This window comes from Canis lupus, chromosome 3 (genome assembly GCF_048164855.1).
Source record: "Canis lupus baileyi chromosome 3, mCanLup2.hap1, whole genome shotgun sequence".
NCBI classification, from domain to species: Eukaryota; Metazoa; Chordata; class Mammalia; order Carnivora; family Canidae; genus Canis; species Canis lupus.
In genome coordinates, this window is record NC_132840.1 from 11,256,985 (window position 1) to 11,284,793 (window position 27,809).

General features: G+C 40.5%; 2 protein-coding genes across 11 annotated transcripts in view; one reads left to right on the plus strand and one right to left on the minus strand.

The window, feature by feature from the left end:
- The window catches only part of PKD1L3 (polycystin 1 like 3, transient receptor potential channel interacting), a 70,500-nt gene extending 52,125 nt beyond the window's left edge, over window positions 1–18,375 (plus strand). For 7 of the 8 annotated variants that reach the window (XM_072817503.1, XM_072817527.1, XM_072817512.1 and 4 more), the window contains 9 exons: window positions 315–630; window positions 1,707–1,840; window positions 5,169–5,293; window positions 5,892–6,052; window positions 7,649–7,859; window positions 8,289–8,390; window positions 10,554–10,685; window positions 11,032–11,111; window positions 14,181–18,375. In XM_072817503.1, coding sequence (XP_072673604.1) covers window positions 315–630; window positions 1,707–1,840; window positions 5,169–5,293; window positions 5,892–6,052; window positions 7,649–7,859; window positions 8,289–8,390; window positions 10,554–10,685; window positions 11,032–11,111; window positions 14,181–14,196 — 1,277 coding nt within the window. In that variant the 3' untranslated portion in view covers window positions 14,197–18,375. Of the gene's footprint in view, window positions 1–314; window positions 631–1,659; window positions 1,841–5,168; window positions 5,294–5,891; window positions 6,053–7,648; window positions 7,860–8,288; window positions 8,391–10,553; window positions 10,686–11,031; window positions 11,112–14,180 lie in introns of those variants that run through there. The other variant, XM_072817533.1, reaches the window with a different exon arrangement.
- Window positions 11,927–27,809, minus strand: part of IST1 (IST1 factor associated with ESCRT-III) — a 33,537-nt gene continuing 17,654 nt past the window's right edge. For all 3 annotated transcript variants that reach the window (XM_072817543.1, XM_072817551.1, XM_072817558.1), the window contains 9 exons: window positions 23,829–23,931; window positions 23,235–23,415; window positions 21,984–22,071; window positions 18,055–18,138; window positions 17,452–17,562; window positions 16,351–16,557; window positions 15,637–15,729; window positions 14,471–14,519; window positions 11,927–13,320 (listed from right to left, as the gene is read on the minus strand). In XM_072817543.1, coding sequence (XP_072673644.1) covers window positions 13,121–13,320; window positions 14,471–14,519; window positions 15,637–15,729; window positions 16,351–16,557; window positions 17,452–17,562; window positions 18,055–18,138; window positions 21,984–22,071; window positions 23,235–23,415; window positions 23,829–23,916 — 1,101 coding nt within the window. In that variant the 5' untranslated portion in view covers window positions 23,917–23,931 and the 3' untranslated portion in view covers window positions 11,927–13,120. The remainder of the gene's footprint in view (window positions 13,321–14,470; window positions 14,520–15,636; window positions 15,730–16,350; window positions 16,558–17,451; window positions 17,563–18,054; window positions 18,139–21,983; window positions 22,072–23,234; window positions 23,416–23,828; window positions 23,932–27,809) is intronic.

Consider the following 27,809-nt stretch of genomic DNA (forward strand, 5'->3'; position numbering starts at 1 on the left):
GAAATTCCAATTATGTTTTTTAAAATAGTGGTGAAATGTGCATTTTGGGGGCACCTGGGTGGCTCAGTCAGTTAAGTCTCTGCCTTTGCCTTCGGTCATGATCTCGGGGTCCTGGGATCAAGCCCTGCATTGGGCTCCCTGGTCAGCAGGGAGTCTGCTTCTCCCTCTGCCTCTCCCTTCCTCCCTCCATCCCGCTGTGTGTGCTTGCGTGCTCTCTCTCTCTGTCTCTCTCAAATAAGATTTTTTAATGTGCATTTTCTGTTACTAACTTAATGAAACATTTATAAAAATGGTTTCTTGTACTCTTTTGTTAGGGTTTATTGCCGATGGGAACTCCTTTCTTTTGGGCAATGTTCTGCTTCGTCAGATTCGCATTCCCAGTGCCGTACTACTTCCAACTGGAATGTCTCCCCACGAACAAGTGAAGCTATCTCCCCAAGATCAAGAGGATACAGAGAACTATGGAGTAAACTGGGGTCCCCCTGATACAAACATCACAAAATCAGACAGCATTTGGCATTATCAGAATCAAGAGATACTGGGTGGCTATCCTATCCAAGGGGAACATGCCACTTACTCAGGAGGAGGGTATGTTGTGAAACTTGGAAGAAGCTCCAGTACTGCAATCAGGTGAGCAAGCCTGAGCCCTGGACAAGGGAACCAAGATATGTCCATTCGTCCATTCTTAGGACAATTACAGCTGCTATAATGCTACTCTGTTGTCTGTAACACTTGTAGACACTTCTTAGGCTTTTAAGGCAATCTTTTAGTTTAAAAATTCCTTGTTCAACCTCAAACTACAGGTATGTTTTAGTTTGGCAGTTTTCCAAGACTCATTTTTTTTTTCTCGTCTGGGAAAATACCTACCAGTTTCAATTCAGATATCTCTTGTTTAGGCAAACTGTAATCTTCAAATTCAACAGGAAATATTGCCCTTCATGAACCACAATCAATTCAAAATTCAGAGTCAAATTGCCGGAGACTTTAGAGTGGTTTTGTATGTCTATGTGATAAGAATCTTTGTCATTGTATATGAAAGGGCTTAATTTATCTCTCATTTAAATTTATATCAAGAATTTACTCAAAAAAATGATGCCAACCAAATAATGACATTTCCACTCCTCACACTTCCCAAAACTGAATAGCCATTAATAACAAGTAGCATTTAGGGGCACATGGGTGGGTGGCTCAGTCAGTTGAGCATGTGCCTTCACCTCAGGTTTATGATCCCAGGATCCTGGAATTGAGCACCAGGTCGGGCTCCCTGCTCAGTGGGGAGTCTGCTTCTCCCTCTCCCTCTGTCCCTCCCCACCACTCATGCTCTGGCCTGCTCACTCTCTCTTAAATACATAAATAAAATTATAAATAAATAAAGAGTAGCATTTAACATTTAGAAGTAGAAATAGAGTAATAGAGGTAGTTGACATAAAATAATCCTACCCTAGATGTTTAGCACCACATACGTTTTCTTGATCATTTAATCTTAGTATGAATGCTATTATGAAAACCTTCATCTTTATAGTCTTCTAAACTTCTATTTTACAGTAGTGAAAGTTTGAGCATTAGTAATAATATTTTATAAGTAAACTAGATTTGGAAATGCAGCTTTGCAAATGGTATGTGATATTGGAAATGCCAGGGCACTTTTCTCCTTTGCAGGGTTAAATGGAGAAAGTCGCTGGCCCTGTCCCCCTTTATTTTCCCAGTGTTCTGCAGCATCTTGAACAGAGCCACTGGCTTGACCATTGCACCAAAAGCCTCTTTGTGGAATTTGTGGTCTTCAATGCTAATGTGAACCTGTTCTGCGTAGTGACCCTGATTTTGGAGTCCAACAACATGGGTATGAAGATCTCGTCTCTCCTCTCCCTCTGACCTGGGTACTTCGGAGCTGTTTCTTTCTTTTATACCATTAAAATGTAGTATTTTGGGCAGCCTGGGTGGCTCAGCGGTTTAGCGCTGCCTTCAGCCCCGGGGCGTGATCCTGGAGACCCAGGATCGAGTCCCATGTTGGGCTCCCTGCGTGGGGCCTGGTTCTCCCTCTGCCTATGTCTCTGCCTCTCTCTCTCTCTCTCTCTATGTGGGTTTCTTACGAATAAATAAATAAAACCTTAAAAAAAATAAAATACAGTATTTTAATTAAAGTTATAATACATAATTTTAAAAGTAAAATAGTTCAATGCCAAAACTAGACATCTTCTCTTCCTCCCTACCTTATTCCCAGAGACAGTTAGCTCCAGCTATTTTAACTGGTTCTTTGAAATTTAAAAATTAACATGCTTATTACCTATTTCATGAATTTTCAGTTTTAGATATTATCTCTTTCTTCCTACGATGAACATTTAACTTTCTTATACCCACATATTACACACACACACACTCTCTCTTTTAGCTTTCCTTATTCTCCCAACATAGTAATAATTATGGTTTAATATTTCCATTATTGTGATTATATAAATGATTTTTCAAAGATGAACCATATATTACAATTTCTTTTCTACATTTTCCTTAGAATTTATAATTACCCTTTTTTTTCATTTGCTTGGTTTTGCATGGATCTATCATTGATTCATCTCCAAACTCCTAGAAGAAAAAAATCTCATTCTGTTCAAGAAGTATCAAGCAGCCTTTATCATTTTATCTTGCATTTTATTTAAGATTTATTTATTTATTTATTTATTTATTTATTTATTTATGAGAGAGAGAGAGAGAGAGAGAGGCAGAGACACAGGCAGAGGGAGAAGCAGGCTCCATGCAAGGAGCCCGACGTGGGACTCGATCGTGGGACTCCAGGATCCTGCCCTGGGCCAAAGGCTGGCGCCAAACCGTTGAGCCACCCAGTATCTTTTAAAAGATAAAGTATTTATCTTTTAAAAGATAAAATGAGGGGATCCCAGTATACTTGGAAATATACCTGGTGCCCATGACTTCACATTCTCTCAACAATAGAAAATAAACCTTTAGTTTTAGGGTGGTGGAAGGCAGGATAGGCAGCAAATACCTCATTGTGAGCGATGAGGGAGGAAATCAGGGATCCAATTGCTTATGTTCCGATTTGCAATCAGTTCTATTTTCAGTCCCACCTGACCTTCAGAAGTACATGATGCTGGCAATTTTCCAGGCTTGTTTCTGGGTTTCCTACACAGCTGACTTTGGTTTCAGCTTTCTTGAATCTTCTGTCGGTGTCATTCTGTTTTCCAGCTTCCAACACTTCGTTGCTATCATCTACCCTCTTCTTTTACTTCGAGGTTTTTTTTCCTTTCACTATCATTTTAGTGGCATTTAATGAGATGAGAGGGAAACTTGTATATTCACTTCCCCTACCTTTAACAGGAAGTCTTTCCTAACCAAGCTTCCTCTCTGTCTTGTCCCCAGAACTTGCCACTAGTAGCCTTCCATTTACCACCAGGCGTTACTTCTGATCAGCAGTGTTATATTCAGCGTAGATCTCTGTACTTCCTTCTGAATGAAGCTTTATGAAGGCTTCCTGTGGTCTTTATAAGGTTTTTTTTTATTGTTGGTAACTACCAAAAAATAAATAGGGCTAAAAAGTAAACATGGGAAAATCCCAGTCTTAAAAGCTAACGATATGAAGTAGGAATTAATTTTATTCTCAAATGTACTTTCTCTTATACATTTCTAATATTTTGGGGTTTTATGAAAGTTTATATTCACAAGTTCTTATATGTTTTTTTTTTAATTTTTTAAATTTATTTATGATAGTCATACACACAGAGAGAGAGACAGAGACAGAGACAGAGAGACAGAGACACAGGCAGAGGGAGAAGCAGGCTCCATGCACTGGGAGCCCGACGTTGGACTCGATCCCGGTTTTCCAGGATTGTGCCCTGGGCCAAAGGCAGGCGCTAAACCGCTGAGCCACCCAGGGATCCCCCTTATATGTTTTTTTTTAAAGGATTCACTTTTTTTTTTTTTTTTAAGATTATTTATTTGAGAGAGAGAGAGAGAGAGCAGGAGTGGCAGGGGAAGGTAGGGGCAGAGGGAGAGGGAGAAGCAGACTCCCCGCTGAGCCGGGAGCCTGACAAGGGTTTATCCCAGGACCACGAGATCATGACCTGAGCTGAAGGCAGACGCTAAACCAACTGAGCCACCCAGGTGCCCCACCTTTCATGAATTTGCAAACAATAATCTCACTGTCCTAGCTGGAATCTGAGGCTTTTTAGTCTATCTTTATATAAATGACTATTCCCAGGATACTCTTAGTCTTCACGGGGTATTAATGCTTTATACTTAGAAAGTAGTGGGATCCCTGGGTGGCGCAGCGGTTTGGCGCCTGCCTTTGGCCCAGGGCACGATCCTGGAGACCCAGGATCGAATCCCACGTCGGGCTCCCGGTGCATGGAGCCTGCTTCTCCCTCTGCCTATGTCTCTGCCTCTCTCTCTCTCTCTCTCTGTGTGACTATCATAAATAAATAAAAATTAAAAAAAAAAGAAAGTAGCTAAATTTGAAGTGGCTCAAAGCACTTTCATCATACTAATTTCTGAAAATCAATTTTATTTTTTTAAAGATTTTATTCATCAGACTGGGGGCGGGGGGCGGGGAGCAAAGACATAGGCAGAGGGAGAAGCAGGCTCTTTGCAAGGAGCCCGATGTGGGACTTGATTCAGGCCTTCGGGATCACGCCCTGAGCTGAAGGCAGACGCTCAACCACTGAGCCTCCTAGGTGTCCCTGAAAATCTATTTTAAATAGCTTTAAATTCCGTTCTCTCCACACTTTATATTGTAGTCATCAGTTCTCTTCCAAACACTATTACAACTAGTCAGTGCATCTGACTGCGTGCATGATCTCAGTTAATATCCATGACAGCTCTAGAGGAAATACCATGTGAAATGTAGAGATTCAGGAACATTTGAAATAGGTGATCCAGGGGAGCACATGGGTGGCTCAGTCGGTTAAGTGTCCGGCTCAGGTCACGATCTCAGGTTTGTGAGACTGGGCCCCCTGTTGGGCTCCATGCTCAGCAGAGAGTCTGCGTGAGAGTCTCTTTCCCCACACATGTGCTCTCTTTCTCAAATAAACTCTAAAAAAAAAAAAAAAAAAAAAAAAAAAAGATAATCCAGGAACAGCTACACTCATTTCAGAGTTTGAAAGGAAGAGGACACAAGCTTTAAAGACTCTTGACTCACAGGTGTTTTTTGTTGTTGTTAGGTACGTTCTTCACCTCGCTGAGGTTGGACACTTTAACTTCCTTTCAGGCAAAGAAGGACTTTGCCTGGTCTGTCATCTCACAAGTCGTCTACTACCTACTAGTCTGTTACTGTGCCTTTATACAGGTGAATTTAAAGTGTTAGATGTAAGAAATTCTAAGGTTTCCCATGTTATCCAGGGAGCTCCACAATGAGCTATTACTAGAATTAATGGCTATGACTTTGTTCCTTTCCAAGGCCTGAATTCAGTTAAAGGCTGACTTGCTTTCTACCAAGTAGCTCTTCCAGTTTCCCAGAGTTAAGGAATTAAGTCTGTAGAAAGAATACTATTTTTTGTACAGTTGCATTATCCCTATATAAGGTAATAGCAAGAATGGAAAATATGAACAAATACTCAAAAGTACAGGTAATGGCACCAAAAGCGAATTGATCTTAAGCCAACACATCTTCAGGCTCAATAACTAATTTGGAGACCTTCTTAAATTTAAGCAACCTGAATGAAGGAATGAACATACCCAAGAAAGTTGTATTAGAGGAAGCCACCTTTTCTGTAAGCCACAGCTCTTTGTGACTCTAGAGCAGAACCAAGACCATAACCCATTGTGTCCAAGTTAGATTTGACAAGTACACAGCTTAGTCTTTTGCTGGTGTTAAAATATTTCATTAGGGAAAGACCTGGCTAATCCTTAAGGCAAGCAGTAGTGACTGTGGTGTCCGTGTGTAGGGTCATCGGCTGAAACAGCAGAGGTGGAGGTTCTTCACTAGGAAAAGAAACATTCTGGACATGAGCATAATCCTTATTAGCTTTGTCCTCCTGGGTCTGGAGGTGAAGCTTACTTCTCTGTGTAAGAAAAACATGGCACAGTACCACTATGACCGTGACAGGTAAGGAGCCTGAGCAGCACAAGCTATTTCTTTTCAATGTTTAAAGTTTCACAGTTACACAGAAGCATTCTTTCAAAGTCCCCTTCCTCCTCCACTGCTCTACAGACCTATATTTGTATAATACCAGAGTTAAACATAGACCTCGTACTAATGTCCCCAGCTGAGAAAACAAGAAACTGTATTGCTAATCACATTGAAAAGCTCTTCTGCCTTTATAATAGGTATGTGCTTGTCAAGGATAATGCATTTAAATTTCACATAGCAAGGAGCTGGAATTAGTTATACTGTGCACCCTGGCCAAAGAATCCTTTAAATAAGGATGCCTGGGTGGCTCAGCGGTTGAGCGTTGAGCGTCTGCCTTTGGCTCAGGGCGTGATCCTGGAGTCCTGGGATCGAGTCCCACATCGGGCTCCCTGCATGGAGCCTGCTTCTCTGCCTGTCTCTGCTGCTCTTTCTCTCACAAATAAATAAAATCTTAAAAAAACAAAAAAAAACAAAAAAAAAAACTCCTTTAAATAAAATCACAACACAGTGCATTTTCTTTTTTTTTTTTCAAGATTTATTTATTTATGATAGAGGCAGAGACACAGGCAGAGGGAGAAGCAGGCTCCATCCCGGGAGCCCGATGTGGGACTTGATCCCGGAACTCCAGGATCGCGCCCTGGGCCAAAGGCAGGCACCAAACCGCTGAGCCACCCAGGGATCCCCCCACAGTGCATTTTCTAAATCCAAAGAGGGTTGCTTTCTTTGTAGGAATGTTCATTCATTTGGGTATCTGTTAATAAGAGACATCCTGGTGCCCCTCTGGGTACCTTCTTGGTGTTTCCCATGGAGAAGAAATCTATTTCCCAGACTAAGTATTGCCACATGGTACTTTTACTTTCTCAGTGGCTAGTAGTGTGGATTGCTAATCTGTGTAATGAGAAACTGTCCCAGGTCAGCCTTACAGAGGGTCACTTATGCAGAGACACAGTTTCTGTACAGTTTAAATGGTGTTGACAGTTGGGAGTCCATCTTGCTGTATGGCACTGCCTCGGCCTTAGACACTGAAACCATTGTGATCAAGCGCCAACTTGCTCCATCTATGGGAGTCTTTCCAAGTAACCTACTTAGTTGCTGCAACACAAGATTATGAGTATGTTCCTCACATTAACACTCCTCATGTCGTTTATTCATCATCTTTCTGCTTTCAGCACTGTTAAACCTATTAAATCAATTACTCCCAGAGAATATAGGATTAAAGTGTCATGGAAAACAGACTAGCATAATGGCACATCTCATTAGGTTAAGGAGGAAGGAGAGGAGGGATTGAACTCAAACCAGAGCAGTGGAGGAAGCTGCCCTTGATTTGCAGGTTGAATTTTGAGTAATCTGCTAGGGGTCGTATTTCAGGGTTTCTTCAGCTGTCTCCCAACCAAATCCATGATCTTTGGCCAATGGTGTCACATCCACAAGGACCAGAGGTCACGCTGGAAAGGAGAGTTCTTACATCAACAAGTGTTTGACCTAACAGGACGCACAGAGCTGCTGCAGGTCAGCAGGGGAAGCACTGCGGCAGATGGCATCCACTTCTGCTGTCGGCCTTCCTTGGTACAGGTTCATCAGCTTCCGTGAGGCAATAAAAGTAAACTCAGCAGCCATTCACCTTATGGGCTTCCTGGTTCTGTTGGCAACTGTTCGGCTGTGGAACCTGATGCACCATATCCCCAGGCTGCAGGTCATCGGTACAACACTCAGCAAAGCCTGGGACGAGGTGGTGGGCTTCTTGCTGGTCATCCTCATCCTGCTGACGGGCTATGCCATTGCTGTAAGCCCTCATTCCCAGTGTCTGTCTTTTCCTAAATGCTCTGGCCTTGGAATCACACTCCTTCCCTGAGAAAGCACTGTAGGGAAAACCACCAGTTCAAGTCGACAGTTCTGGAAAGAACAGTGGAGTAAGCAAGCTGGTTTGTAGTCGTAGCTTCATACTTAATTAGCAATATGATTTAATGCAGACATTGATCTCCTCTAAAATTTAGCTCACAGGTTGATGTGAAGACCAAATAAATTGATATAAAAATGCTACGTAATTATGAGAAATTTTTTTCTTTTTAAAGCAGAGATTTGAATAGCCACTAAGGCATTTGATTTCCATTCCCCTTTGGTCCAATGTTGGGCTCCTTATCAAGCCAGCTGGGAAAGAACTGAAGTCAGCTCTACAGTACTCTACCCTCTGACTAGTCTTTCTCCTTTTCAGTTTAACCTGCTGTTCGGATGGAGCATTTCTGACTACAGAACTTTCTTCAGCTCCACAGTGACTGTTGTTGGTCTCCTAATGGGAATCTCTCATCACGAGGAGGTGAAAACCATCCTGGTTTCCCGGCAGGAATGATTCCATTTGTTTTATTATACCTAAGGGGAGAATTTGCTTATAAAACCAGTTCCTTCTGTACCACTGCACACTAGAAAAGGGGGAGCGTGTAGATATTTTTGCCTTCCCATGTTATGGAGCTATCTATGCATATGACTTGAGTGGCTATTACTCTCAGAAATGTGTCCTTTCCAAGCACCTAGTCCCAATTTCCTGACAATCTTTTTGCCAGGACCCCCGGGCCTGAATTTATGCTCTCATAACCTAGCCAGATTAATAACATTATTTGCTGTTTGCTTGTTTTTCTAAGATTTTTTCATGAGACACACAGGCAGAGAGAGAGGCACAGACAGGGAAAGCAGGCTCCATGCAAGGAGCCTGATACAGGACTCAATCCTGAGACTCTGGGATCACGCCCTGAGCCAAAGGCAGATGCTCAACTGCTGAGGCACCCAGGCGTCCCACTGCTTTCTCAGTGGCCCTTTAAAGTGTACAATGAAAGTGACTTGGGACATCAGGTAGCTCAGCGGTTAAGCACCTGCCTTCAGCCCGGGGCGTGTGATCCTGGAGTCCCAGGATGGAGTCCCACATCAGGCTCCCTGCATGGAGCCTGCTTCTCCCTCTACCTAGGTCTCTGCCTCTCTCTCTATCATAAACAAACAAACAAATAAATAAAAAGACTTTTTTTAAAAAGTGACTTTTAAGAAAAATAGGGAGATACAATTCCAAAAAGAGCTGCAATATTTCTGTTCATAATTAATAAATGCTCATTTCAGAGAGGCTGTTCTCTCCCCGAGGATTTGGGCACCTCGCCCAAGATATAGGTTTGATCAGGACATAAAAAACTATTTAAATTAGTTGAACTCTTAAGACTTTCATGAAGTTTAACTTTCTGAACAATCTAGAACTCAAGTGTTAGGAATAAAAATGGCAAGTTTACAGTTTCTTAATAGTTTCTGTTGTGAAAAGTTCTCACCTAAGATCTACAAAAGAACTTTTATGGTTTTAGGTTCAGTTAGTACTTTATGCATTCCAAGGGTGAAAGCTTCATTCCCTAAGACTCTTAAGGAAATAACAAAAACAATAAGCTTTTGCTAACACCTTTTCTACTTAAAAAAAACCCTCTTTTCTGCTCTAATCATAATCATATGATATGAAGGGAAAATGGAGTATACTTATAGGGACAAGTCTTAGCAACACAGACTCAGATTTTACAAGTTATACGGTTGACCTAAAAGTATCTATAATTAAGCAATATCTGGTCATACAGAAGATTTCCACCAGTGGTATTATAAGCATTTATCCTGAGTTGTTAGGCTGCTGCTGTTTTTTAAACAGTATCCTAGTGGCAATAGTGAATGAGCCAATACCATGGGAAAATAAACATCATTTGTTACACATGTAAATTAAAATACTTATAGAAACTACTCTAAGAGGGATCCCTGGGTGGCACAGCGGTTTAGCGCCTGCCTTTGGCCCAGGGCGCGATTCTGGAAATCCGGGATCGAATCCGTCGGGCTCCCGGTGCATGGAGCCTGCTTCTCCCTCTGCGTGACTATCATAAATAAAAATTAAAAAAAAAAAAAAAAAGTACTCTAAGAGTAACCCTGTATTTGAGAATGGTCTATGCTAAAAAGAATGGCAAAACTCAGTCCTCATACTTTAAACATAGCATACAACCCCCCCCCCCAAAAAAAAACCCTCAAAACTAAAATAAAAGCCAGTTTTTTTATGGTTAACCTGTTTAATTCTATTGGAATGCTTCTGTGTTTATAGAGGTTCTTAGTATGGCAGAATTTTTAGGATTTCTGATATTTATTCTTTCAATATGCTTTTGCTCTTTCAAGCTTCTGTGTTTAGTTACATTTTCCAGAACTGCCAAAATTCATATGGGCTTTGAATCATTTATAGTGCCACTATGACTTACCTTTCTTGTGAAAGCTCTGAAGTGTCCATTATTTTTATACCCATCAAGTTTGTCATTTGTGAAGTTCTGTCCACTCAAAAGCATTTTCAAAGTTTTGTTCTCCTTAGTTTCCACCAAATATTTTATGTGAATATATCCCAAATGTTAGCATATAACTTATATTTTTAAAGTAGAAATTAAACTGTCAATATTTAAATTCAAAATATTCTATTGTCTCTTCCCAGGTTATCGCTTTAGACCCAATCCTGGGCTCCTTTCTGATAATCACCAGTGTCTTCTTGATGGTACTTGTGATCATTAACCTTTTTGTTTCAGTCATTCTCATGGCCTTTGGTAAAGAAAGAAAGTCCCTTAAGGTAGGTAACTAACTCAGTAACTGAAATATAAATTTGTCATGATTTTATCATTAGAAAAGCTGAATTGTTGCTGACATAATGCACAGTATCAGCATAGTCCCTTTAGCTCTGGCAGTCATTTTCATAGGACACCCGGTTTACCAAGACTACATGATGTTCTAAATCTACTATAAATAGCTGGTCCTCAATTATTAAGTAGCAGACACACTCCAATGCCTGACAGTAAATCATTAAAAGAAACAGTATCTTTACTATTAACACTTTTTTATTCTTTTGGTACCTTCCCCCTCCAACATTAGCATCAATTTTAATTTAATTCACTCACTTCTCTCCTGTCTTTCAATAGACTCTGAAAGAAGGTACACTGATAGATATGGTGCTACAGAAGCTCTCCAGTTTGCTGGGAATCCAGCAGCACCAGAACACGTGAGTAAACAGCCATGATAACAATGGCCATTAACACTGAGGTTTTATTTTTTATTTTATTTTTTTAACACAGGTTTTAAAAGATGAACTATCTTAATTCTGTTACTTCCTAGCCTGGCTTATTACTACTTAGCATATTATTACTTATCTTTGCATGGGTTAGTTTAGAAAATTATTGGTTTATAATATACTGTTAATTTTGTAAATCACTAAGGAATCAAAATCCCCATGGCTGCAAGTTCCTAGTTATGAATTTCTGTCAGGAATGGGTTAACACTACAAGTGATACAGGGGTGCCGAAGTGGCTCAGGTCATGATCCCAGGTCAGGTCCTGGGATGGAGCCCTGCATCGGGCTCCTGCTCGGTGGGGAGTATGCTTCTCCTTCTCCCTTTGCCCCCTCCAATAAATAAAATCTTTAAAAGAGTGATACAGGATAATCCAGCTCTGTTGCCAAAGAGCCAAGTGAAAAAACGCTACTGATGGTTTCAGCATGGCTATGGGAAATATGTATGAGCCAGAGGTGAGCTCACTGCAGTTTATTAAAATCAAAGTTATACGGTTTGGCTATATAAGATCAGGTCTGGCTAATGGAGAGCCCTGTCCCAGAGGAGTAACCAAAGAAACTCACAAATGCTATCTGGGCTGAAACAGAGAGAGAAATGGACTCCTTGCTGCTTCAAGCATCCATATTACCTAAGGAACCAAAGGCAAGGTCTGGCTTGTGCCCAGCGTGGGTCACTTGCTTAAAATACTCTCCTCTAAAATCCAGATTTGCACCTCATCGTTTGGCCAAACCAGTGGAGAAAGCAGGGCACAGAATTTTTAACTTTATTATCAGCTACTGAGCTATGAAATACAAACCAATCAGAAACATTAAAGTTGCTTGAAACAGGTGTTTACATTTACACTACACAGAAGCCAGAGTCCTATCTTTTGATCCCAATGCCATCCCTCTGGGGAAGGATGGCCTCAGCTAGGGGGCAAAGGAACACGTTAAGTTATAATAGTAAGAGTCTCATCCATCTAGGAAAGTAGTGAACCACAGCCACCATTTTAATGGGCACCAAAAACTTACTTGAAATCAGTTTTTAAAGGTTCTCTTAATCATAAAGTTTTCAAATGAAAACAGGAACCCCTCTTCTGTGGGCATTCCAGCTCATTACCCAAGAGACTTGAGTACTTCTATTAAGGCAACTGGAAGCCCACCTTAGCCTTGAATGGTGACTTCTGCCCAGTATGTGATCTGTCCTTTCTTTGCCAGTAAATGCAATCCAACAGAACATGCTATGGGGAAAAACAGGAATTTATGCAGTGCTGCCCTCTGGTAAAAGGGAAACACAGCACTCAAAGCAAAAGGCCACAGAGGGCTCCCTGAGAATCCAGTAGAACTAAGAGAAGCCTTCAACTTTCCATAAAAACGTCACAACTGGATCCAGGTAGTCCAAGTAGAACAGTGCCCTGCAGCAAGGAGTAGTGTATATGCCAGTGAGAGGACCCAGGTTCCAAGAACTGTTACAGTGGCTTCCAGAATCAGTCTCTCCCATTCATAGCACACCTTTGCTTTGATTTTTGCTCACCACAAATCCCTCTGTATCGAGGGGTTTGTTTCTAAGTCTAGAACTTCAGCACAGGGCTGAGAGACTTCATGAAGTATTCTTCTCCATGTCCAGCCATCTTTGGCAGCTCTCCTCATAATGCTTTCACCTTCCCACTCCCTGTGGGGAGACAGGACAGGTGATGAGAAAACCTGGGCTCATACTCAAAGGAGATGGACACAAGCCCAGCTGCCAGGAGTCAGCTGCTCTGGCCTCATAGTCTCTAATCATTAGTCTCTTAGGAGCAAAAAAGAACTGGAAAGCAGCAGAATTTAGAGCAGGAAGAGAGCCCAGAGGAAGAGCGTGCTCAGTGATGGTAAAGAGATGAAAAAGAATTTCATGGAGATTCTTTGTTACAAGGAGAAATAACTCAGTCTCAAATCCCAGAGCCTGGAGGTTGCCTAGTATAAGACCTAGGTTTTCTTTTTCAATTCTTCAAATCTCCGGGAAAGATCATCAAAGTCAATGTCCTCAGATGCTGAGGTGTTGGCACCAGCAGATGCAGTCGGTAGTGTGTCTGGCACAGATGGCAACTCCGGTAGCACAAAGTTGTCATAGGTATCCACAGGTCGGGAAGGGGGCTTTGCAGAAGCTTCTGGCTTGGGTCCAGGACCTAATTAGGGTAAGGAGCAAGCACAGTGTTACAAACACCTGAGAAGTAAGTGGCTCAGATCCTCAAAGCCCACCAGCCCTTTTGGCAGAAACAATAAAAATACAAGAGAAAACACGGTTTAAAAAAAAAAAGATTAATAATTCTAAAGGTCAGTAAAAATTTTCAGGACAAGATCTACATTTCCTTAATATAGTTGAATCCTACCTGTTACACTTTCCTAAGGTGAGAGAAAAGATTAAGGGAAATTCAAAGTGTGGTACCTGGGACTAGGTACACAGAGCACTCACTCACTGTCCCCTTTCACAAAGGTCAGCTCCCATAAGAGGGTGCCTGGGTGGCTCAGATAGCTGAGCACCTGACTCTTGGTTTTGGCTTTGGTCATGATCTCAGGGTCATAGGATTGAGTCCCATATTGAAATCGGTGCTGAGCATGGAGTCTGCTTGAGATTCTTTCCCTCCCTCCCACCTCACACATATATATGCTCTTTTTGGTCTCTCCTTAAAAATAAAATCTAAAAAAAAAAAAAAAGAACAGTGTTTGCCTCAAAGGTAGAGAGTGGATTGACAGAGTAGACTGGAAAGGATCGTAAGGAAACTTTCTGAGGTAATGAAAATGTTCTACACCAGTTTTACTGAGGTTACCTATCTCTAATTTAAGAAAGTACCCCATCCCCCAGGGTTTCTGTAGTGCTTGGTAGTGTTTTATTTTCTGAGTGGATGACCACATGAGCATGCTTGCTTTGTGAAAAGGCCACGGAGCTATTCATTTATGGTTTTATCTACTGCTCCCTCTTTAATGCTCAAGTTTAAAAATATGTATCTGGATAGACCAATTAATCTACCTCTTTCGGTATTTCTAGGTACAGTGGAAGTTGAAGCAGCAGGTACATAAAGAACTTGAGATTGAAAGAATGATGATACCATTAACAGAAACAAGGAGATTCTGGGAGATTCTCTGCAGCCAGAGAGATACTTTCTTTTTGGGCAAGGGAAATGCTGAGTTCTACTTTCATTATACATCATCTACATTCTGGGAGAGAAGAGGGCATGTGGGTAATATGCCACAAACATGAACACTATTTCTGAGGCAGGAACAGCAATGAGAAAACCGCAAAGGATTCAGCAATGAGGGTTTCTGACTCATACTCACCAACAATCTGTGCAGAAGAGACATTCATATCAGCATTAATGTCATCAACCTGAAATACAAAAACTGTTACTGGGGGAGAAAGCAATGTCATTACTGGATAAAGTACTAATACTGATATAAACCCCTATGTTCTCCAAAAGCTAAGCTGCTCAGCAGAAGCAAAAGAACCTGCTCCAAAGAAACTGCCCCTCCACCCCCTGTACTCCTTCCTTATCTTCCGATCAACTACCATGTTAAACACATAACCACCAAGCGAGAAAAAGAAAATTCTTACCACACCATAACACCTCTCTTTGATACCTTCACCTTCTGGGCAGAGAGAAAGCACTAACCCACTGAATTCATCTCCAAGAAACAAGTCCTCAAATACTGAAGATCTTCTACCTCATATCCTGGAAACAGTTGTGGGCAATGCTTCAATGCATGCAGATCGAAACATAAGAAAAACCCAGGCCCAAGGGAAAGCCAAAGGAAAGAACACTAAGCAAGTTCAGGAACAGGGTACTCTCCCAGCAAATACCCTACCAATTTGTTTTCTCTGTAATGCATCAGATGGAAATAGGTCTCAAAAGGCACATACTAGCTGAGGAAACAAGGCTGACAGAAAGTAGCCCTCTAATTCTGACTCAAAGCGGTGCAAACACCAACACCAACAATTCAGTTCAAGGCATGATTACCACCATTTATAACAAGTTTCGTCTATAAGACTAAAATGTAAAATTAATGCCATAGTGTGAAATTTACTAACTGGCCACTTCTGATGAAGACAAACTGTTGAATTTACAAAACTGGTATTTTAATTATGATATTCTAGCAGCTAGACTATACCAGCTCAATACAATTCTCTGCCTAGTTAGTTCAAAAAAACAGAAACAACAAAAACCCAAAAGACTATAAAGTGCCCTATTAGAACTTTCTAGGAGATCTGCAGCTCCCTCCTGATTCCTGGCTTAAGTGCAAATAAAGCATTGCCACCAATGATGCTGCTGCCGCCGCCACCACCACCCCATTTCCAGGATAATGTTAAAGCAACACAAAAATCCAAAGCAAGAGCAATGCTGGTACTAGGAATTGATCAAAACTTTGCCTTCCCTGTGGCCATTATTTTGCTCTCTCTTCATGGGATTCACTCTCCTGCTGCTTACAAAAGACGCTCATGCACTTACAGATTCATACGATGGGGGAGTTGCTGGTATCTGAGGTGGATGAATATTGGGAAAAGCCTGGTAAGTCCCCATTGGCAATCCGTTGAAATCCGACTGCAAGAGGACAAAGGCAACATCAGAAACAGCCCCTATCTAATTTCTGAGGTCTGTGTATGGTAAGGGAGAAATACCTACACGTATTCAATGTGAATATTCAAGACATATATTCAATATATGTATATATGCAAGAGCTCCAAAAGAAAAAAAAAAATGCCCCAGAAGGATTGCAGATTTTTAAAGATCTATAGCCAAAGGCTGGCTAGTCTTCAAATTACTAATCAACTGCTTTGCTGTCTACAAGGGAAGATTCTAATCAAACTTTCCTATCACTAGTAATGACCTTCACCTTGTCTACAAAGGAGGTTTTCCTGGTAGTAAGGAGTATTCATTTTTGGAAATAACTACTAGTATGCCTCCTGCAACAGGTCCCAAAGGTAGTCAGTAAACCTATGAGAACAAGTTTATATAGCATTCTCTCTATATATTTTCCCACATCATTAACTAAACACAAACCAAAAGACCTTCTCCAAATCCCAATGTTTTTATTTCACAATATGATCACTAATACCAAGTGTTGTCACTGCTGAATCTTCTTGACAACGTACAACTCCTGTGTGTACTCATACATCATCTATATTTTATATAGTTTAAGCTCACATTTATATGTATACTTACTGGTCCCTTTGGAAGTGGGTAGGAAAAAGGAGTGCTTGGAGAGGGCATGGGCATAGGCATGGGCATAGGCACTGGCACTGTTCCATCAGGTCCACCAACTGGTGCTGTGAAACCACCCCCTCCTCCTCTTCCAGAGCCCCCTTTCTTCACATCATCTGTGAATCCAACATCAATAAGATCTGTCTCTACCCCAGGAGGAGCTTCTGCCTGAGAAGGAGAGAGAAACTCTTATCATTAACCCACATCATAGGCTAGATTCCCCCAGAAGATGACCCTGAGATGGAGACCAGTATGGAGTTTTACTGCGGTGGTCCCTTGGGATAAAGACCTGAGGGGAAGTGAAGGAAGCAAGGCTGGGAAGAAGAAAACGCTGGGCTGCTGTATAGTCACACGGACTGCTCAATTCATTAAGGAGCTGGGATGGCCCTGTAGCAGGTACCCTAGAGTCTTTAAAACCAAGGTACTGAATACAGGCTCTCCCGCAGGAAAGACTTTGGATGAAGCAGCTTTCTTCTGAGGGCCACTCAGCTGTGTATGAGTCACCAGTCATCGATATTCTCAAGAGCTGGGGAAATAAATGCTTTTATCCTTAAGTGCGTGTATTTGGGATGGGGGACAGTTGCCTGAGCAGCACACCAAAGCTGAATGATACATCCCACTGACCTTAACTGAATCATTACTATTTGTATATTTGCCCCCCTTCCAGTGTAAACCTCATCAGGACAGTGACCTTGTTTTATCTGTGTTCACAGCCTTCTGTACATTGTCTAGCACACAGCAGGCACCCAATGAAGGTTTCAGAATCCATTCGAGGTCTTGAGGCACTTCTTCAATTCCTTGAACTTTATAAAAAAGCAGCAATAGTGCCATTTTCTATTTGTATCAAGGTTTGTACCTTTTCAAAGTGCTTTCCAGTCATTCATCTCATCTAATCCTTCAATACTAAGAAATGCAGGCATATTTATTGTTACCCAAAAAGGCACTGACTGGACAAAGGCTTAAATTCCCACAAACTTTAGTGCAAAGAATATGGTTACTTTTTAAGAAAGTGATATCCAGAGATTCATTTCCCTTTGTATTCTGAAAAAGCTCTAAACTTACCATGACCACAGAGTCAGGCTCATAGGGCACATTGTAGTTCTTGGCAATTTCAATCAGGTATCTCTCCACCAGGATTTTGGGTGGGGCTTCCACACTCAATTTATGCATGAGCTGTAAGTAAAAGACCCAGGGTTAAAAATCTATGCCAATGAGCCTAAGCCTAACCTGTCTTAAATTTTGTTCCTCTTATTTTACAGGTAAACTGAAGAGAAAAAGGGGTTCTGACCAGTTAAATTTCTTTTTTTCAGTCACAAAGCATTATTACAAACCCACGCCCCTCTCATGTTCTCTGGTTACACACGACCCAGATGTCGGTAAGACTGATAATGCCACCCTTCCCTATTTGAATTCATCCACTCTGTTCCTCACCTTGCTTCTACATCCACAAATTGTAAGAGGCACAAAAGGACCAAAGGCCTCACAATCACAGGTTTAAGGAAAAGGTAAGGAGTGGACTACACTGCCAGCCCAAATGCCTTCTCACCCTCACTATGAAATATGCAACCCTAGATTAACTCAGCCATACATTAGGACCCACTACAATCAATACAAAATAACATGCCCATACCCCATTGCATCATGTTTAACAAGCATGTTCATTACCCTGTCATTCACAGTTCCAATCTGGTTGGTCCTACATAACTTGCCATATTCCTTGCTATATTTGGCACAGAGCTGATCAGCAACCTAAAAAGAAAACAGTCAGAGAAAAATGGAAATCATTCCAACAGACTGCTTCAAGCTTCCCATCATCAGTAACCATGCTTCTATTCTTGGATTTCAAAACAAACATGCGGCCTGTAAAACTTTAAGGGGGTATATGTGAATTCGTATGTGTTCATCCATCCACAAAGCTGTAGCTATGTACCAAATTCTATTACAGACTTTATGATATATGCTCTAAATACAATGAACAAAAATAGACATTGTTCTTACTCTTACATAGTTTTATAGTCTCTGAGGAAAACAGTCATTACTTGATCATGCACATAAAGATATAAATGCAGCTATAGTAAGTGTCAACCAGGCAAAGTACAGCAGACTGTCAATAGCTTGTAACAGTGAAATTAGATTTGACCAAAAAAGTCATGTAAGAGGGGGTGCCTTGGTGGATCAGTCAGTTAAGCATGTTCAACTCTTGTTTTCAGCTCAGGTCATGATCTCAAGACCATGAGATCAAGCCCCACATAGGGCTCCACACTCAGCATAGAGTCTGCTCGAGATTCTCTCCCTCTCCCTTCCCCTCTGCCCCCCACTTCACTTGTGCAATCACATTCTCTCTCAAGTAAGTAAAATCTTAAAAAAAAAAAAAAAGGCCTCCTTAAAAAAAAAAAAAAAAAAGATGCTTCAATGAGATCTAAGGGATGACGAAGATTTAAGAGGGAAGGAAGAACATTCTAAAAAACAGCATGTGCAAAGGCCTCTGGTGGAAAAACAGAGCCAATCCTAATTTCAAGATGAAATCAAGTGAGTGTTGAGCCAGAGGGAGGAGTATGTTAGGTAATGAAGTAAAAAGGGGGGACACCTGGGTGGCTCAATGGTTAAGTGTCTGCCTTTAGCTCAGGTCATGATCCCAGGGTCCTGGGATTGTGTCCCGCCATCAGGCTCCTTGCAGGGAGCCTACTTCTCCCTCTGCCTGTGTCTCTGCCTCTCTGTCTCTTATGAATAAATAAAATCTTAAAATTTTTTTTTAAAAAGGGAATTTTGTTTCTATTGTAAGAATAGGAGCTACTAAAGGGCTTTAAAGCAAGGAGTAGTAACAGGATCAGACTTGTATCTTGAACAGAACTCTAAGCTATTCTGATGCAATGGTGAATAGACTAAAGGAAACCAAAGTAGGTGTAGGAGAAAGATTCAAGAAGTTACTATAATAGTTTAGGTATTGAACCAGAGTGGCCCCAACACGTGAGAGCTTAACAAGGAGGCACTCGTCGTTCACATGTAGACATGGTTCTTATAAGTTTGTCCTTTGTCTTTTGATAAGTTTTTGGTTGCTTTATATGATGCAGAAATTTTTTATTTTTCTTATATGAATTTATCACTCTCTATATGGCTTTTGTAGCCATTTCCACTATGAGATTTATTTTTTAAATCTGTCTAGTTCTAGTTCTTTTATGAGTTCATCTTTTTAAAAACATGTAAATCTGTTTCATCTTTAATAAATCTTTTTTTTTTTTATTAAAGATTTTATTTATTTACTCATGAGAAACAGAGAGGCAGAGACACAAGCAGAGGGAGAAGCAGGCTCCATATAGGGAGCCCAACATGGGACTCGATCCCGGGTCTCCAGGATCAGGCCCTGGGCTGAAGGCTGCGCTAAACTGCTGAGCCACCGGGGCTGCCCCAATAAATCCTAACATAAAGGAAGCATACAGGAGAGGTTACAATGAAACTGAGGTTGGGACACCTGGGTGGCTCAGAGGAGCATTCAACTCTTGGTCTAGGATCATGAGTTCAAGCCCCACACTGGATACAAGATTACTTAAATAAAAACTTTTTAAAAAAGACTGAGGTTAAAAGTCTCTGTAAAAAGCAGCTGCCGCAGGTGGCCCAGGTGGTTCAGCAGTTTAGCGCCACCTTTGGCCCAGGGCCTGATCCTGGATACCCAGGATGGAGTCCCACGTCACGCTCCCTGCAAGGAGCCTGCTTCTCCCTCTACCAAAGTCTCTGCCTCTCTGTGTCCCTCATGAATAAATAAATAAATAAATCTTTAAAAAAAAAATACATAATACATACATACTTTAAAAGAAGACTGAGGAGGTTAAAAGTCTGTGTAAAAAGCAGCTGCCTCAGGCGGCCCGGGTGGCTCAGCGGTTTAGCACCGCCTTCAGCCCAGGCTGTGATCCTGGAGACCTGGGATTGAGTCCCATGTTGGGCTCCCTGCATGGAGCCTGCTTCTCCCTCTGCTTGTGTCTCTGCCTCTCTCTTTCTCTGTGTCTCTCATTAATAAATAAATAAAATCTAAAAAAAAAAAAAAAAAAAACACCTGCCTCTGGGACACCTTGCTGGCTCAGTTGGTAAAGCATGGGACTCTTGATCTCGAGGTCATGAGTTCAAGCCCCACACTGGGTGCAGAGCTTACTCTACCAAGAAAAGGAAAGGAGGCAAGAGTTGCCTCTACTCTCCCATTCTTCTACTCACAAACTCTATGACTATCATTCCTACCAGATCAGAATACTAGAGGCTTACTCTCTGGGGAAGTTAAACTAAAGGGATTCTGGACTCCAAGCACAACAGAGAGCAGAGACACTTAAAGACAACTGAAAAATAAAATCTAAGTCTTCTATAAGAGAAGAACGAGACCTTTGGCTTCCTTCTCCTCTGATTGTTAGAAATTCTGACAGACAACTTACACCCTTGGGGTAGGAAACAGGATTTCTCTCTGAGGGAAATGACCATCCAGAGGAAGAAAACTAATTCCTGATACTCTAGAATTCCCTTAAGAAAGGGCTTAGATCATTCAACAATACAGGCATCTGGCAATAAGCCCTACCCAGGCACATGAGAGTTTTAATTTCTCACTTTTAAATATAACCCAACAGCCAAGGCCACCAAACTTTTGTGAAAAGCCTGATTTTACACTATATGATAGTTTAAAAGAAATAGAAGAAAATTATTACAGGAACAAGAAAAGTTACTAAGAAACTGTAATATTCTCAGTTAAAAGACATTATAGCTATGAAACAAAAGCTACAGACTATGATGTAAATATTTAAGAGAATTAAGAAGAGCTCTTAGGGGCACTCTGATGCTTCAATTGGTTGAGTGTCTGCTTCCACCTCAGGTCATGATCCCAGGGTCGCCCTCTATCTGTGCCTCTCTCCTCTGCTCATTCTCTCTCTCTCTAATGTTCTTTAAAACTAAAAAAAAAAAAAAAAAGCTCTTAAAAATGAAAACATACAGAAGACAATGAAATTTCAAAAGACGGATCAGGAGATAAAACAATCTAGAGAAAATAAAATAAAAAAGGCAAAGATGTAGAAAAAAGGACAGAACAACTCAACTGAATTTATATCATGGCGGCTAGTGCCGTATCCATGTTGTGACGGGGAAGTTTTCAATGTCTATCTCTTCTGCTAGATTTAAGCTACAAGAGTAGGGTTGGTGTCATATTTTTCTCACTGCTGTACCCTCAGTGCCCACCAACTTGTAACATACACCAGATAAATATTTGTAGAATTACTGAATGAAACAAAACCTCTGTAACCTTAAATTAGTATGATTTTAACTTTACTCATTTACAGTTGTGTAACAACTTTACATGAATATACTTATATAACATTACAATAAAAATAAGAGAAAACTGGAGATATGCAAAACTTTGCTCCTTAAAAAAATTATTCAAGTTTGAAAATACTGTTCTATTGCATTACGTAACAGGCCTGAAAAGAAGGTAGACCAATTTACAAAGCCTATTTCAAAAGCAGCATGGGGAAGGATACAAAATATCTGGTCAAATAAACAGAAATGACTTGTGTTAACCAACCTAACAATATGACAAACTACAAACATCACTGAAACGCTGTACTCACTATTTTCAACTCAGCCACTTCTGACTGGAGTCGAGGAGCAGCCCAGATCAGTGTAGACACGGATTCAGCCAGACCAGAATCTAGTTCCCTAATTAAGGAAAGAAATTAATAAAATTTAATATTCTTTAAAACAAACCAACAGGCTCAGTTACTTAAGCACGTGTCTTCGGCTCGGGTCATAATCCCAGGATTCTGGGATCAAGCTCCACATCAGGCTCCCTAGCCAGTGGGGAACCTGCTTCTCCCTCTCCCTCTGCCCGCTGCTCCCCTACCTGTATTCTGTCAAATGAATAAATAAAATCTTTATAAATATATAAACCAACAAAACCCTCCAATTTGTATCATATACTTGATAGCCTCTAAACTTCTTCCACCAAGCTCATTAGAATCTTACAAATAATTCTAGGACTTTAGCATTTTCATCATCCTCTTTTACTTTTGGGGAAACTCTGACAAGCCCAAGGTTATAAAGTCAGAAAAATGTTAGAGCCAAGACTCAAACTTAGACCTTTTGATTTCAGAGTCCTCATTTTGAACAGTTGTCTACATTAAGATCAGGTCTTCCAACAAAGTTGTTAGGAAAAAAGGCCCTTGGGTATGTGAAGTAGTCCCCTAGTGTTAGGCCCCCCACACTGCATATTACTCCTTTCTCAAATTTCCTTTCTCAAAAGTGATTTGATCTTAGTTTTCAAGTCTCTTATTTCATTTCATTATAGTTATACAAGATGAGTAAGTTCAGAGATGAACAACTCTATGCATATAATTAACAATACTACACTATGCATTTATAAATGTTAAGAGAGTAGAAGGGTGCCTGGGTGGCTCAGTGCATTCAGTGTCTGACACAAGTTTCGGCTCAGGTCACAATCACAGTCTTAAAGGCCCATGTCAGGCTCTGCACTCAGTGGGGAGTCGGCTTGGGATTCTCTCGTACTCCCTCTGCTCCTCCCCACCCCCTGCCCTGGTTCGTGCATACATGCTGTCTCTAAAATAAATCAATCTTGTTTAAAAAAAAGAGAATAAGAGATCTGATGTTATGTGTTTTTATCAAAAAAGGATGGGGGAGGTGTGAGAGGGGACAGAAAGAAACTTCTGGAAATAACAAATGTTAATAAACACACCTTGATTGTGGTGATGGTATACAGGTGTATGCCTATGTCCAAACCCATCAGATTCTATACACAGGTACAGTTTTTCTAGAAATCATACCTAGATTAAGATTTAAAAAAAAAAAAAGACAAAATATCTTACTTCATAGACTGGATGAGGCCAAACCGAGCCAGCAGCAAATCACAATATAGCTCCAGGATCTCCATGGCCTCCACAAGGTAATCTTCTCGGATAATGTGCTCCACTCGGATCCGAGCTCGTTCATCTTTCCCAGCAGCCAGATAGTCAGCAATCTCTTTCCTTGCTTTCTGGGCCAGTTCCGCTAAGGCACAAATCCCATCCAGTCACATAGCAGCAGTACATTGGGCCCTGGCTTGCAGGAGACTTCCAACCCAAGAACAAAGTGAGTGTTTCTACCTACTACAACCTAGTTCACTCACTCTCAGCAAATCTAGTCCCAACTCATCTAGTCTCCAGAATTTGCTCTTTTGTCTAGCAAAGAGTATTGCTGTTATAGCCAGAAATTCCCACCTCAGAAGTCATGTTAACTCATTCCCTGCAACAGAACGATTCAATCTAACTTGTCACAAGGAGCAGCAGTAATCTATCTAAAGCTTCAAGGATCTAGGATCCCTAAGACTTCATAGTACTAGCCTGATGGAGCCAGTACTAGGGTGGTAAAACCCAGTGATGTATTTTGGGAAAGAAAATATAAGGCAATCATGTATTACTCACTTTTTTTTTTCTCCAATAGCTTAAGACGGTTTATGACTAATCTCAAATTGACCCGTAAACGCTCAGCTTTAAATCCAGAGCCCAGCATGCTGTGTTGTTACTCCTGGAAAAAGATAAGAAATTACTACTTTCAAGCTGAAATTATTCCAGTTAGAGGATGGATTAGCTGACACTATAACCCAGAATGATTTCCTAATACAGGCAAAAACAAAAACAACATGACCTTATTCAACATTTCTTAAAGACCATTTTGGCTTGTATGGAGAATTGATTAGGGGAGGATAATAATAGAACCAAGAGGACCAAGGAGAAGGCTATTACTATAGTCCAGACAAGGGATGGAAAAAGCTTAGGCTAGGGTAGCGTGACTGGATTTGAGATCTTGAAGGCAGAGCTGAAAGAACCTGATAATGGATAAAATTAGTATCTATATATTGGTGTAGAAGTAGGCTGATAAAAAGACAAAGCAACAGCAAGAAGGACGCCTATTTCTCCCAAAAAGCTCATCAGGGCAGTGATGAGGAAAGATTATCAAATTTAGAACCAAATTAAAAAATATTCTCCCATTGGTTCCTCAAATCTTACTAAGTCTCAGCCTTTGGGAAAAAGCTAGTGCCCAAGATCACAAAAATATTAATATTTACTGACATACAAAGAAATACACCAAAGGACGAAAAGTCCAAGAAAAAAAACTTAACAACAGAAGGCTATTTTACCAAGACTTTCAATGAACAGCAAATATACAGTCAACAAAACCATTCCCCTCCACCTACAGGGGGGTACACCATTGTGCATTCTATACTGAGACAGCACAAATTCTATGTCTCTAAATTAATTCCTGGCTTGAACTTCAAAACATGTAACACCCAAACAAAAGCTAGATCTAACTAACCAATCAACAGACAAACCAAAAAAGACATCCAATGTAAAGAGTTTGTATGGAACATGTGTCCACTTGTGCATATACCACTAATAAGAAACATCAGATATATTTCGTTTGTAAAATTGCCTCCAGAAGCCTTTATACATTTAAATAATTAATCTAGGTCTCAGTTTACAATGGAGCTTGTATGTTGTATGTCATGAAATATCTGGCATCCATTACACTGAATTATGTTCAATCCACCAACAAATATTTACTAAATATTTCTACATCAGACAATAGCTAAACGCTAAAGATTTACCAAAAAAAAAAAGTACAGTCCTTGCCCTCAAATGCAAAATCTGGCAACTACAATACTATTTGGTAAAAGGGTAATTTTAGAATGGTTCTCAAATAGAAGTGATTTTGCCCCATTTGGGACATTTGGCAATGACCAGAGACATCCTGGGTTGTCATGATTGGAGGGGATGCTACTGGCCTCTGGTGGGCAGATGCCAGGAATGATGCTTAACATTCTACAATGAACAGGACAGTCCCCCCAATAACAAAAAAAATTATCCAGCCCAAATGTCAGTAGTGCCAAGATTACAGGATACTTTCAGGAGAAAAAAAGTCTAAGATGGGTCCCAAAGGACACACAAATTATTTATAAGGTAAAAAAGAGAATGTGACTACCCCAGGCAGAGGGAGTGCTGTATGTAGACTCCAGGTACCAGAGAGAAAAAGAAGCTTTCAGAGGAACACAAGTTCAGGACAGCTGAAGAATGACATTCACTACAGTTTATGCCATAACATCTCTCATAATCATAAATTCAGAACTTCAATTTGACAATTATTTATAAGACAACGGGTGCTGCGGTAGGTTCTAGTGCTAACTAGATCCAGACTGTATCCTAAATTCCAAGGGATTCATACCAGAGATAGATGGGAGGGAGAAAGACAGCCAAAAAAATACTAACTAGTACTGTCATTTGCTGTACCAGGCGCTGGCCCAGGATCAACCAACAACAAACCAGTAAAATGAAGAATAAAATCTAAGTATATCTAAATATCCAAGTAAACAAACTTAATCATACACTCCTACAGTATTTCAGCAGAAAAATTAAAATACTATGTTATTTTTTAATCTCTTTCAACAAATATTCATTGAATATCTACAACACTGTGACAGGAACTAAAGATACACACTGGCACTAAAAAAAGAAAAAAAGAAAAGAAAAAAAAAAAAACAGACATGGTTATTGCCCTCATGGAGTTCAGTCTAGTTAGATAAAACAATCACCTCGGATTGATACCATTGATATCAATGGTATCAGGAACCCAGATCTACCAAAGCAACCTCAGATTTATACTGCAGTATAAATAATTTTATAATTTTATAATTTCTACTGAAGGAAGTTGAAAATATTGAAGTGTGGCAAAGTTGTTTATATTTCACTCTTAATCTTCTAGTTGGGGATATTTGGGGAAGAGAAACTCTCAAAGGCTACTATAAACCTCTATGTAAGGCAGATAAAAATAAACCCAAATTACTAATCTTATCATTCAGTAAAACATGTATTTGTTCACATCTAAAAAGTAAGTAAAATCACAGGGCCCATTCAGGGACTCTAATAATCACAATTCCAGCTGAAAACAGCATCCACAACCTGAGTAATTTGAGAAGAATTTAATAGACTATGTACAAAGGTGTGGGTAAGGTTTACAGAAACCAACAAAGGAGATAGTCTTGCCCCAGAACCATTAATAATTCCAGGACTGAGAGGACAAGAAGAGGACGTGAAACCTCACAAGGGTAACTATATGAAGAGGGCCTCCAGACAGGAATCACAGTCACTGGTAGAGGCAGAAAGGAACAGGGCGCCTATAAACACAGCATACAAGAGCAAGCTTCCAGGCACATACATCAAAAGAGGATGCTATTTGATTCTGGAACAGTATCAAACACAAGGACTATACATATACACACAAGACTAAATCAGCAGGAACCAGATCTACCAAAGAAACCTCAGATTTATACTGCAGTTAAGATTTCAGCTAGCTGGAGACACCTGGGTGGCATAGTGGTTGAGTTTCTGCTTTCAACTCAGGGTATGATCCCAGGGTCCTGGGATAGAGTCCCACATCGGGCTCCCTGCAGGAAGCCTGCTTCTCCCTCTGCCAAAGTCTATGCCTCTCTATGTCTCTCATGAATAAATAAAATCTTAAAAAAAAAACAAAAAACAAAATTTCAGCTAATCAGACTAAAAAACTGAAATTAAATTGTCTTTAAAAAAAAAAAAAAAAAGCTGTGGGGGCACCTGGATAAACAGGTGGATTACACCTGGGAGCTGTTTATCCTGGGAGCTGGATAAACAGCTCAGTGGAACAAACAACTCTTAGTTTCAGCCAGATTCGGGATCTCAAGATTATGGGACTGAGCACCCATGTGGGGCTCCATGCTCAACAGGAAGTCTGGTTCTCCTCTCCCTCTGCACCCCAACAACTCCTGTGCTTTCTTGCTGTAAAATAAATCTTTAAAAAAAAAGAAGAAGAAAACTGGGTACTTGTATGTCCCTCTCTACAATAAATACATAGTAACGTAAGCCTCTTATCTCTAAAGTCCCTTCAACTCTAAGATTGTGCAGGATACTAAATATCCAATTGTAATAAATTATATGGAAAAGGCAAAAAGGCATAGACAATTGAGATTAATCCTCAATACATCTCTTAGAAATCTTTTTTTTTTTTTTTTTAAGATTTTATTTATTTACTCATGAGAGACACAGACAGAGAGGCAGAAACATAGGTAGAGGGAGAAGCAGGCTGCCTGCGGGGAGCCTGATGGGGGACTTGATCCCAGGATCACAACCTGAGTAGTAGGTAGATGCTCAACCACTGACCCACCCAGGGGTCCTAGAAATCTTATTTTAAAAAGATAACATTACATTGTTTTCTTGGAAAAATGCAGCAACTCATTTTATTCATTCTTTCATTCAAGTTTTTTTTTTTTTTCCTAAGAATTATTTTAGAGAAAAAGAGCGGACACATCAGCAAAGGGGAAGGGCAGAGGGAGAATTTCAAGTAGGCTCCTGGCTGAGTGGGGAGAAATTTCACCA